This window comes from Pelmatolapia mariae, linkage group LG10_11, assembly GCF_036321145.2.
Source record: "Pelmatolapia mariae isolate MD_Pm_ZW linkage group LG10_11, Pm_UMD_F_2, whole genome shotgun sequence".
Classification (NCBI taxonomy): Eukaryota; Metazoa; Chordata; class Actinopteri; order Cichliformes; family Cichlidae; genus Pelmatolapia; species Pelmatolapia mariae.
This window is the reverse complement of record NC_086236.1, coordinates 64,660,493-64,673,313: the sequence shown is the minus strand read 5'-3', so window position 1 is coordinate 64,673,313 and position 12,821 is coordinate 64,660,493. Positions and strand designations below refer to the sequence as shown.

General features: G+C 38.1%; 2 protein-coding genes across 2 annotated transcripts; both read right to left on the bottom strand.

The window, feature by feature from the left end:
* On the bottom strand, nucleotides 1–4,588 carry vsig10l (V-set and immunoglobulin domain containing 10 like). The gene is made up of 11 exons (XM_063484883.1): nucleotides 4,186–4,588; nucleotides 3,629–3,907; nucleotides 3,256–3,516; nucleotides 2,805–3,051; nucleotides 2,426–2,700; nucleotides 1,618–1,710; nucleotides 967–1,191; nucleotides 747–866; nucleotides 604–644; nucleotides 305–391; nucleotides 1–216 (listed from the first exon to the last, which is right to left on the bottom strand). The coding sequence occupies exons 1-11, from the start codon at nucleotides 4,586–4,588 to the stop codon at nucleotides 142–144; spliced, it is 2,106 nt and encodes a 701-aa protein (XP_063340953.1). The 3' UTR covers nucleotides 1–141.
* Nucleotides 4,589–5,531: 943 nt separating this feature from the next.
* On the bottom strand, nucleotides 5,532–11,148 carry etfb (electron transfer flavoprotein subunit beta). The gene is made up of 7 exons (XM_063486199.1): nucleotides 11,013–11,148; nucleotides 9,433–9,591; nucleotides 8,969–9,127; nucleotides 8,786–8,848; nucleotides 8,031–8,189; nucleotides 7,623–7,834; nucleotides 5,532–6,895 (listed from the first exon to the last, which is right to left on the bottom strand). The coding sequence occupies exons 1-6, from the start codon at nucleotides 11,064–11,066 to the stop codon at nucleotides 7,664–7,666; spliced, it is 765 nt and encodes a 254-aa protein (XP_063342269.1). The 5' UTR covers nucleotides 11,067–11,148; the 3' UTR covers nucleotides 5,532–6,895; nucleotides 7,623–7,663.
* Between the last annotated feature and the right edge of the window lie 1,673 nt (nucleotides 11,149–12,821).

Sequence of the window (12,821 nt, the reverse complement as noted above, 5' to 3'; positions counted from 1 at the left end):
TCTCACATATAACAGACACACAGAATGACAGAAGAATAGAGATCCTTATTTTAGATATACAATATACAAAATAAATACACAAAAAGGGTTACCATCCACATCAATACAAATGTTTGGGTTTTTTTTGTTTTTTAAAAAAGCTTAGACGGTTGTAGCAACTCTGGTAGGTGGTGGAGGGATAAATGCGGGCAGAGACACTGATTTTTCAGAGAGAGTCTAAAAGAAAAAAGAGAAAACCCTTATTTTCTGTGATAAATGGAAGCAGTTACCCACTACATCTATTTATTTGCTATAGTAAGACTACCTTCTGTAACCTGTTGTAGTCAGGGGGGGACTTCAGCGCTCCTTTCAGCATGTTATTCGCAGTGATATTTGGTTGGCTGTTTTTTACCTGTGGAGGACATGACATGCACAAAATGTAATCATCAAATGTAACAATGATTCATTGTGCAATGTGATTTTTTTTTTTTTAAATAAACCAGGCTTCAACACAAATGCAATATGAGTACAGTGGGATAAATGTAAGTAGTTAACTGTAACTAACAGTAAAACTATCCAGATAAATTCCTGCACATTAATTATGCTGGCTAGTGTATTTCAAACCTTATCAACTGCTCTGGGAACTGGATATCTTGGCTGATGACCTATGAAAAGCAAACATAAAAGTCCAAAGAAAAGCATCACAGTAAGTAAAGTAAATAAGTCAGTGTAAATGTGATTTATATTTAGTATTTAAATTCACCTACTTTTGTTCCTGATGCAGTAGACACCAAGGTAGATGAGGCCAATCAGCAAAAGAAGGAACAGAAGGCTGCAGGGGATTCCTGCTGCAATGCCAGCAATAGCAGGACCACTCAGTCCTTCACCTGCCATCAACACGACAGACTGTAACCAAAAATGTTACTACTGTAGGCTCATCACTAACAATGAGATAAGAGCTGTTTCACACAGACAGCTGTGCTATACCTGGACCAGTTCTGTGGCTCTTAGACGGCTCTCCATTGGTCATACGAGCTTTGGGGATGACTTGAAACCAGTAGGTCAGCTTGGGATCAAGGAAAAAGATATCCGTACTCCTGGCAGAACCAGGTTTCTGCTGGATTGTGCGATATACATTTGAGCTGCTTCTAGTCAGAGGGGCATTGCGATTTTTGCTCAGAAGGTCTGGTCCTTTCATTTGAATGTCGAACCCTTAGCAAAATCACACACAATTCTGTTTTGTAGCATCACAATTCACGGAGGAAACCAGTTAATTCTAGCAGATCTCTCAAGATTTCAGTGATCAATGTTAGAGCTTACTGAAACAGATAATTGTATATACATAAACTAGCTGATACTAGCCATAACCAAAACTGGCATTTGATTTTCCTAGTAGTTTCATCTTTGAAATATTTTGCCCAAAACACAGCTCCATTTAGATGGTAGTTTCACAGACAACACATTATTTACACCCCTATCTTCTATTTTGAGTTTCTGTTTTCACACTAGCAGTATTCATTCACATGGGTTATGGAATATCAAAACAAGAAGGGTGAGTCTCTGTGTTTTTTCTTTAGAGATAATCTTGTGAAGATAAGTCAAACTAGCACATTTAAGACCTTCCCTTAATTTTAGTACCTGTAACAACAGACATAGATGGGACCTCCCAGGTCAACGTGACGATGGTTCCGTTTTGGTTAGGGAACAAACTGGAATCTGAGATGGATGGTCCTGGAAAGAGAGAGGGATTGTGAGAGTAGGGGAGATCAAGGAAGGGCAGAAGAAGGGGGGAGGCGAGGGTACACCAAAACTGAAGAGCTTTGTCTGAAAGGAAATTGCATTCTCAGGTATTACTTAGCTCTTTCTCTGAGGGCCCATTGTGCCTTTGTTTTAGGCAATGCGAACAGTACTCTAAAGCAGCAGAATCCTTACATTTTAATGGCAACACAATCAGTGCACATATTTAACTTTAGAGTCGACACAAAAATGTCAAAATATGTTTAAATATTTTATTCTTAAGTGGATCTGCAAATAACAATTACTTTGATACCACTTTCTCCTCAACTTTGATTTGAAAACTCTAACTGCTTTCTAAACATTACTGCCTCAGAACTGAGAACATAAAACAAGAAACTGTTGGTTATTTTTGTTAGTTATTTGCCTATGTCCTTACATTTTCACTCATCTGACTAATGTTTCCTTTACTGTTTTACATAGGTTTTTCTGAATACAATTTTATACTTTTATCTACCTAGTAGATGTGAATGTCGACTATTACTTTTAGTTGCCAGTGTTTTTACATAGTCAGACAGGTACATTTAAAGATCTGAGTAATCAACCCTTTTTTAAACAGATTATTTTAACTAGTAACTTCCATCACCTGTTAAACATGGTAATGTAAGAAATATATTTCTCTATAAAATTTAATTGAACAACTGAGTTATACCTTTTAACTGAATTTCTCTTTTCTTGCTGCCCAGAGGGTTCCTGCATGTGCAGGTGTAGTTTTGGAGAAGAAAGTTGCTGACATTGTAATGACGAATCATAAGCTGTGAGGTGTTGCTGCTGATCTGGTATGTGGACCCGTTGGTGACAGTCTCATTGCTACTGAACCATGACACAACAGCTTCAGGCGACGCCTCACTGAAACATCGGACTGTCACCACTATTTTTCCCCCAGAGTCAACTGTGGTTCTCATAATTGGAAGGAATGCTACGGGACTACCTGGAGAACACAAGGTGCCTGTTTAGACTCGACTGCCAAAGTCAATAAAGCACATTATGCATACATTATGTGGATTTGTTATGAGTTAAAAATTGAAAACTTGCTTGCAGTGATATTGCACTTATTCTGTTCAACCGGGTGTTCTGCCATGCACTGGATTGTTTTCCCATTTAGATTATCTGATGCATTGACGGTTAAGCTGAAGTTCCCTGCTCCACTGATGGAGTTGCTTAGCTCTGGAAAAGACAGCTGGGCCTGTGGGGTTCCCCCTACCCATTCACAGTGATACTGCAGGTTGATGGCATTCACTGACTGCACCGAGCACTCAGGGTTGCCCACTGGCCGCTCTGTCCCAAGATAAAATGAATCTGTTATTAATGTCTGGGTACACATTTAAATATTTTATTTAGATAAATGTAAACAGCATTAGATGAGTACTATGTGCTATGTACAGCAAACCATGACAAACTAAACTATAATTCTCAATCCAGATTGAGAACAATTTCACAAAAACATGATTTGAAAGATAAAATGTCTACTTTTCCACATACCATAAACAGTTAAGGTCATGTTCTTTTGGCGGCTTTCTTTTGTATCTTCATTGACCAGCCTGCATGTGTAAACACCTCCTTGACTGGTTTGTACATTTGTTAGATTCAGGACTCCTTTTAGGGAAATGATCTTCCCACCAAAGACCCACTCAGCGATTGGCTGTGGGAATCCATTAGCCTGGCAGGAGAGGTTCAAAGAGTCTCCTGCTAAATAAAAAGGCTGAAGTGGATGGGCCTCAAGTGTAGGCTCATCAGGTCCATCTATAACACACCATGGAGAGTTATAAGAAAACAGGGATATAAATAAAGAGACTTATGAGTATATAAATAAAGAAGACTTTAAGTTGTAAAACTTTTAAACTGTTAAACTTACACCGCACAGAGACATTTTGAGATGCCGTTGCATTTCTGAAGGGGTTTGTCAGTAACACAGCGTACTCTCCTGTGTCATTTCGGTTTGGCCTGAGGATCACAAGACTATTTGCTTGTGTCTTCACTAAATAGTGTGAGCTGTTTTTTATTTCAATGCCATTGAAGAACCACATTTGTTGCTCAAACACTCCTTGGAGCATGCTATGCTGCAGGGTGAAGTTCTCAGTTCCCTCTTTGATAAGACCCGGCTGTGAGCTCAGAGTCAAGCTCTGGATGTATTCTGTAAATAAAAACATGAAAGGAAAGAAGAACCACTAGATGATTATATCTACTCTAGTATACTGCTTTTCCTTTCTAATGCATCAGTCTTATTAAGACGGCAGGTACATATAAAAGATAAACTGCATAACTTCTCAAATGTCAGATTTCATTTTTTAATTTTCATTTATGGTTTGTCTCAAATATTTAAACAGTTGTTTAATATTTAAAGAGTTATATTTAACATTTCATCTAAGCCATCAACAACAGCACGTCTTCCAGCCAGATATGCCCACTCACCAAATATTTTCAGAGTGAAAGTAGTTGAGGCTTTTCTCATTCCAGATTTAACCATTTCGATGGTGTAGTCACCGGTGTAGTTAAGCGGAACATTAAAAAAGGTGAGGGATGCACTTTGTTTTTCTATCCTGATTACACTACTGAAAGTTGCAGCTACAGATGGATCAGCACTGGAGTTTATAGTCCATATAGCAATACTTAAAACCCCCTTAAACCAGCTAACAACTGGGTCAGGGGCACCACTGAAGGACACCGCCAGAGTCACGTTTTCGCCAGCTAAAGCATTCACCAGACTGGGACCAGCAGGAGAAACCAGCAGTTCACAGCGGGCACCTGTGAGAATGTAGCCAAGTAACTGAATTAGAGAGGAAATTGCAAGGTCACGCAATAAGTCTGCTAACATCAAAATAATGCCAATTAAACAGAATTACTGTCGTTTAATCTTACAATCGGGAACAATGCTGTCGTTACAGAAACGCACAAAAAAGCCCTCTTTTTCTAACCCTAAAAATGACCCAAAAATTTCTAATACTAACAAACAAAATCACACAGATAAGTGTCATAACGCGTAACTACGCTTTATTCTCACCTTGGAAAGTAAAAAATGATAAAATGGCCAGAAACAACGAGCTTAATCTCTTGAATTCCTTTACACAAGGCATTTTTTGTAAAACTTTAAGCACGCTTGTTATTAGAAGCAAACGTTTGTATTTCCAGTACAAAAGCACAGACGAAAAACAAAAACGTCTTGGTAAAGTCCTAAAGCGGTAACTTCTGTGTCAGCGGAAGCTCCAGCGGACAGCCAGGCGCGTGAGTATCCCACCTGTACTAACTCGATTGTGCATGTGAGGCCACGCCCCTTACGTAATTACACACAACAGCCCCTTTATTTGTATTTGCTTGCTGATAAAATAACATGACATATCAACATTTTCTTAATACAACTGGTATAAATATACCAGGTATATTAACTAAAGAAGAGGTGGAGAGAACGTTTAAGTAACAACTTTACCTGCGTCACCATAGTGCTGGTACCCTCATCTTAGCAGTCAATGATGTATGCTAATATGGGAAAGTCAAGAGGCCTGCCTGTCTATGTACGTGTTCATACAGTACCCAGTTTTCAATCACATACCTATGTGCTAAAAACCACCAGGCTTTTTGTATGGAGACCAAAACCTAAAAAAAAAAAAAAAAAAAAAAAGGGGGGGTAACATTTGTAGTTCGGAGTAAATCAATCAATTGAATATATCAAAACAATAAATCTGTAATAAAGTGCTATAATAACTAGGCTATATTTTGAAATTATGCTGTAAAGTGTAAAAAAAAACAAAAGAAAACACATTTTCAAGGTTTATTCGCAGGTTACTTTTACAATTTCTCAGTCTATTCTTATTTTTGTAAAGGAGGAGGCAGTTTCTGCTGTTTTATTCTAAGGAAACAATGTTGAAACTTCTGAAACCTGGTTTCCATTTTTCTTTTCCACAGGTGCTCTAATAATACATTAAAGATTAAAGACACAGGACCTAAGAATCACGCTTTTACTAGTCTTAACAAACAAACAAACAAGTATTAGGACCACATTTAAGATTAAACTCTAAACACTAGTTTGAGATTAAACCTGTTGTTTTAAGTCAAAAAACTTACACAGGTACTATACCACTATACCCTTTACAAAATGCCTTTTGTAGACAGGTTAGAGAAAAAAAAAAAAACCAAAACAACATACTTAGGAATCAGTTTTGGTAACTTGGAAATTATTTGTCTTTTAGCACATAAACACAATATGGTGGTAAATAAGGCACAATAAGAGCTCTGATCAACACATTTTGGAGTATAACTAGTAAAACAGTATTTAGCATTTCAAGTTTAATCTCAAAATTTCAAAACGAACAATATTTTTTGTGTCACTAATACTCTGCCGTACAAAATGAACATCAGAATTAAAAATTTAAAAAACTGCTACCATTTCACAGGTTTTAAAAAAAAGCCTTGCAGACTAAATTTAAAGAATAAAATGTAAGGTACTGTAAACTCAAAGGAAACGCCAAGAGACCAGACACAGCTGTAGATATGAAAAAGACTGGCTGCTTTATTGTTATTGTGATGTTCTGTACAATCAAAAGAACTTAGGCGCTTACGGTAAAATTCCAATTTAGGATCACGCTCCCCTGCTCATACTGAGAGACACTGTCTAGTCAATCCTTGAACTCAGTCACAGTAGTCAAGATATTAATGCTAGCAGACGTCTTCAAATCAACATGTTGGGTGGTTCTGTATTTACATACGTCATTTACAAAAATTGCACCTCTTAACATGTCTGACTACAGATATACAAGAATTAACAGATGAGGATGAAGCAGCTGAAATGCATCAAACTGCTGGAGTTTGGGTACAGTTCAATACAAACAGCAGCATGAGTGATGGGAAGATTCTGGGTTTAAATTACTGCATAAACACCGCTTTTTATAGCATTGTGATATAATGAAACGAATGAACTACTCTGCAAGTTCAAATGCATACACAAGACAAGATGATTCTTTTGGGCTTGTCTGACTGCGGGACAGTGTGTCTCAATATTGCTCCACTTCTATCAGTACCTCCCTGCATATCCTCAGGAGCCACAGTTTCAAACAGAGGGATTAGACCAACACATAAGCTTGTCCTGTGGTTGGGCTTATGTAGTTCAGTCTCGTTATTCATTAGAGTCCTGCAAGGAGAGAAAAGAACATAGATAAGTAATTCGAGACAAGAGTAGCAATTAACATCTTTAATTACTTTTTCTTTAATCGCCACAAGACACACAATATCATTTGCCATAACAAAAAAAATTTGACTTTTTTCCCCTCCTCAAAATGAGATGAGATTGTTATAAAAAGGATAATAATGCTCTACACAAACAATTCTATCATTCATCACAAGAGTTAATTTTACTGCACTCTTAAAAAGTTGTAATCAAGAGGTAGATATAGGTCTATTGTGGATAATTAATTCGTGGTATGCAATTTTCTTTTACCAATTCATTAATGATGCATTGTTCCTTTTCCCAGAATACCTTAAAATTAAAAATACTTTATTAATCTCTTTTTGTAAAAAAGGCCTGTTATAATTACTTGATATAATATAAAATTCACACTTTTTTTTCAAATAAATATAGTTTAGAGTTTGCACAGAAATATAATTGTGGGATTTTTAAGATATAGATACAGGTGGAAATGTCGTAAATGCATGAAAACTATTAATACTAATACATGGGATCACCAGCTGAGAAGATCTAGCATACGTTGTTGAGGTACAGTAGCAAGGGGAAAGAATATGAAAATAGCAGGTGAGCTAAAAGGTGCTTAGTCATGCCAGAGAAAATGACCCTGATGTCTTTAAAAATGTAACTTTTTGCTTAACTTTCTGATGAAAACTATTAATTCACTGATACTCACCTCTGTTAGGTTCTGTACTCCCAGCTTATGTGCTTAAGCCTCTATACCCTCCCTGCCTCTTTCAGTTTGACCACTAGGTCTTCCACTGTCTCCACCTTCATCCCTGCCTGCCTCTGTGGAGGCTCCTCCACTTTCAGCACCTCCAACCGTGAAGTCAGGTCCACCCCCAAGTCTGCAGGCTTCACAGTAGCAATCTTCTTCTTCTTGGCTTTCTAAAACAAGTTATGCACAAAGGGTGAATAAAATAATTACTCCTCTTTTTAACTACGTTATAGCAGGTTAAGTCTTAAAGGTAAACCCAGCAATTACAGTCAGAACCTGTCTCTAATCTTGTCCCAGAAATCAGCAACATGATCTTAATGACTTTTTAGCGTCTTTCGTTTCTGAACATCATTTCCAGCTGCTTACCATGATATTAGGCAGTGTGGCATATCTGGGGGTGTTGAGTCGAAGGTCTGCAGTGATCACTGCTGGTGTGTTGATCTTAATATGTTCCAGGCCACCATCAATTTCTCTTACCAAATTAATCTTGTCTCCTTCCAAGGACACCTCTGATGCAAAGGTACCCTGCAATGTGAAGATACCGTATAATTTCACAAAATAAATAAATTTAAAAAAAAAAATACACAGTATGAGCTCCCCTGGGAACCGTTCCTCTATTTTCATCTGCTACCCATTATATGGGACTCAATCAGTTAATGCCATCTGCTGGTTTGCTAGTGTAACTACAACTACAAATAATCTTGACTACAGGAGTAATGTATGTAACCCAAATTTATAAATAATTTTTGACATTTACATTACAATGTCTGTCTATCCAAGTGCCCAACCTGGACACTGTAAATAAGATTAAAGTGCTCCGTTTTGGCCAGCCAAAGAAGAACTTCACTCCATCTATCCAGGCAACCTTTGACTTTGGCTTTGTTGATATGTGCAGGATTACTGTAAATCTTACTGACTCAAACTAGCTTTTACCAACTTTGATAAGGTTAGTGAAGGCTATTGGGAACAGGAACATATCCTCTTATCATTACTGCTATACAACACCCATGAAGAAACAGAAAACACAGAAAATCTACAAAAAAAAAAGAAAAGAAAAGAAAGTAATACCTACATAATTATGGGGTCAAATATCTCAGTGCTACTATTTAAGGTAGTCTTACCTGAGGCCAGTCCAGTAAAGCTGCTGTCATCTGGCCAGTCTGATTGCAATCATCATCGATGGCCTTTGAAATAAACACAAGTCCTTAATTACTTAACAGCAGTGCAAGTATTCTTTAGAGTATGCAAACTAAGAACGCAATTTGAGAGAGTGTGAGGAAAATAAACTAACTGAAATCTTTAACCTGTTTGCCAAGGAGAATAAGCTGAGCATCCTCCTGTTTGGCAAGAGCTGCCAGGATCTTAGAGACCTGAAGGGGTCCCAGGTTTTCATAGTCTTTCCCACTCACATCCACATGAATGCCACGGTCAGCCCCCATGGCAAGGGCGGTACGGATGGTCTCCTGAGTTAGAAAAAACACATGTAAGAGAACTTTTCTTTGGCTTGATGTTTGATAACAACCCTGAAATTATAGTTGTTGATAACCTTAAACATATTAAAAGTACATTTATGTTAACATCATAATAATCACTTTCTGCTTACAGTGAGTCTGACAGGTTATATGCATGAGATTTCAAAAGTTCTTTTACATGTAAAATAATACACCTGAAAAAAAAAAGTATATATATGTATCAACTTGCAGCAGCTCCAAAGAACTCCAAAAAGCAGTTAACTTGCTAAATTACTGTCTCGCCCCAGCTCATTCACCTGCGACTGCTGTGGCCCACAGCTGACAGCCACAACCTCCTTAATAAGCTTCTTCTCCTTCAGCTTGACCGCCTCCTCTACAGCAATCTCACAGAAGGGGTTCATTGAGTGCTTAACGCCATCTGTCACCACGCCAGCGTTGTCTGGCTTCACACGGATCTGTGGAGAAACAAAACAATAACACAGGGTCACTACAGGGGAGCTAAATTAAAGAAACCTGTCAAACACAATGACAGAAACTTAGAAATGAACCGAGCCAATACAAGGTGTTAAAAAGGTAAATACATCTAGTGATGGATATTTAAACAGATTTAATGTAACTGGCAGAAAACCTTTAACTAATCTTATGTTTTTTAAAAAAAATTGGTCTGCAATGATCAATTCTGACACCACTGGCATTGATGTGCTACTATAACCACTTCTACTCTTTTGGAAAGTCACAAAGGTAGCACTGTTGCTGGCACTGGGTAATAAGGCCTTGCTTTAATGTGGTTAAAGTGTAATGTGCTGCTGCGACTTCCAGCAGCACATTACACACTTTTGGAGCTTCTGCGACTTCCATGCCAAATTGAGAAAAAGTATATACATCTCAATGGATTGGGCAGGGTGTTGAGGAAAAGGTCTTCCACAAGTGTGGCCAGGATATTTGCAGTATATTAATGTTTTTTTTATTGTCATTGTATGACAATAAAAAAAAACATTAAATTAAAATTTAAATCAAAAATATTAATAAAAAAAATAAGAAAAACCTAGTGGCTTTAACATTTCTGTGGACCTTGCCATAAAGTCAATATAATGCAACTTCACTTATACAGAACACTTGCCAGTTAAAAATTCAATTCTTGCAGTAATCAGTCAGTCATATAAAACACGAGTGATAAAATATAAAATAACATGAGAACACTTAATCTGACATTGCAAGCACGCGTGGGCATTTCCCCAAACTGCACCAAATTAAAATGGGAAAAAAATAAATAAAGCCTATGCTCTGAAAGTACTGACACCTCTTCCTACCAGACCGCTGAAGATATAGTAATCACAGTCGCTTTAACACTGTGCAGATCCTGCTGAGAGGAGCTGAGGCAGGACTGTTCTTGCTGCAACATACACCAGCTAGTATTGCTTATTGATTATGGTGCTGGCCCTCAACTGAATGGTAATGTTAAAAAGTAAAAAATATTCCCATTTGAATAACTGTTCCTGCAACATACACGCCTGGCTTACAAACGACTTTAAAATCTGGGAAAGTCACTGCCCAGTTTGCATGGAAGTCATGCCAGAGGTTCAAACAGACATGTTATACAACTTGCAAGAAGTCGTTTGCTGGCCTGCTAAACACAAACTCAGCTTCTCAGTTTTGTGCATTAAATAAATGAATACATGAATTTGGCTAGAGACAAACAATTTATCTGTCAAAATAATATGACCGGTCAGTGGTGTGGTATTGCTCTTGTTTCCACAACCAACTGACGATTTTAGGCTAACATTAGCTAGCAGAGCACAGAATGTCAAATAAGTGAGCAAAGAAAAATACCTTTAAAAGCACGAAAGAAAATAGGTAATTTGACCTAAGATATTACCTTAACTGCATAGTCAATGACACGCTTAACTCCGACGAGAACACGGCCAGACATTGTAGCTGAAACGTTTAAATATAACAGACAGCTAGCGCTACACAGTCACCGCAATGAACCTTCACTGAAGAAGCAGTCGGAATTATTTCAGGGTGAAACCAGAGGAGGGACTAAAGTGACCGCCCCCCACTCTAGCCAATGAAATGTTGGCATTATCCAGCGTTGTAGGTCACGATTGGCTGTCGTGTGTAAGTTGGTTGCTAAACTCAACAAAAAGTCGCCGGTCGCCGCAATTTCGTTGACTGAATAACAGTTCGAATTTACTGCGATTGTTGGTGAATGAGACTTATATCACTTCCATTACTATCGTAATGATTATCTTATTGATCAACTTGCTTAAAATGAGTGAATTACAATGAACCACATACGAATCACACGGTGCCCCACATATCTATGTAATAAACAAAGCCCAGAGAAGAAAAGTTCCGCTTATATGGGGCAAAGGTCATGAATAACAGAGTGACATAATGACGATCATATTGAATGTCAAAAAACTTTTTAACTCCACCTGATAAACGATAAGTCAGTGTACTCCTAGTGCCAGTCCCTGGCTAAATGGGTCGGATCATTGGGTTAGATCAAAAAGGCCATTCAACATAAAGTTTTACTAAATCAAGCATGCGGACCATTAAGAATGCTATTTACATGCAGGTTGCCATCAAGGTGCCAATAGAAACTGTGCTACTAGTGGCCAGAGACAAAGAAACAGGAGAGGGGAAGGCATGTTCAGAGCCAACAAGAGAGAAAGATAGGCGGGAATGCGGTGAGTGTGTGATTGTGAAAGCGAAAGAGCTGGCTGATATAATGAAGAGAAGGAAGGTAGATAGAGGAGACCAGGTGGAAGGGAACGATGGCCAGACAGATGACAGATGAGGTCAAGCAAGAGTCTCAGTGGACTATAACATTATAGTCTTAATGATAAAGTTGTGAGAGAGTAAGGAGCAGGTGGAAGAGAGCCTGGAGAGGTGAAGGTTTGTTCTGGAGAGAAGAGGAGTGAACGTTTATAGAACTGAGATATAATATGTGTGTGAATAGGAGGAAAACAGGCATAACAGTGAAGTTGGTTGAGTTTAAATACCTAGGGTAAACCCAGTATTGGCATTATGGATAAGCCTCAGGGGTCCAGGCCTGCCCACTAAAGCCAATATGCCACCTCAGTTGAATTCTGCTAATAAACTTGAAGAATTTATACAATTTGGTAATGAAAAACATAAAGACCAGTACCATCAGTAAATTATTGCATTGCAAACTCAATTTAATTATTCAGTTCACGGCAGTTTAGTACTTCTGCGGAAATCATGTTAACCAGCAGGACACTGAGTGGATAGGCCTATGAAGGTCAGACTTCGGGAGGTACTTCTCATGTCTGTCTGACACCAAAAAAGATCATTCATCAGCTTGTGCATTTGGTTTTAAAGCATGACCCTACAAGAAAGCTGCAAAACAAATGGAAATGTGTTGAGGATAATATGTGCTCATCTGTCCTAGTGCATGGTGAGTTCACTGATCCCCCTTTGCATTTGGAGAAAATCTATTTCCTGCTTTGCCTCTTATAAATGGCTACATTTCTCTGTATGTGAATTATGTGTGTACGGCTGTAAGTATGCATAACATAATGAGCGTCTGGCGTGATTAGTGACAGAAGGATAGTAGCAAGAGTGAAAATTTACAAGATAGTAGTAAAACCTGCTGTGATGTATAGTTTGGAGATGGTAGCACTAGCAAAAAGACAGGAGGCAGAGCTGAAGATGCAAA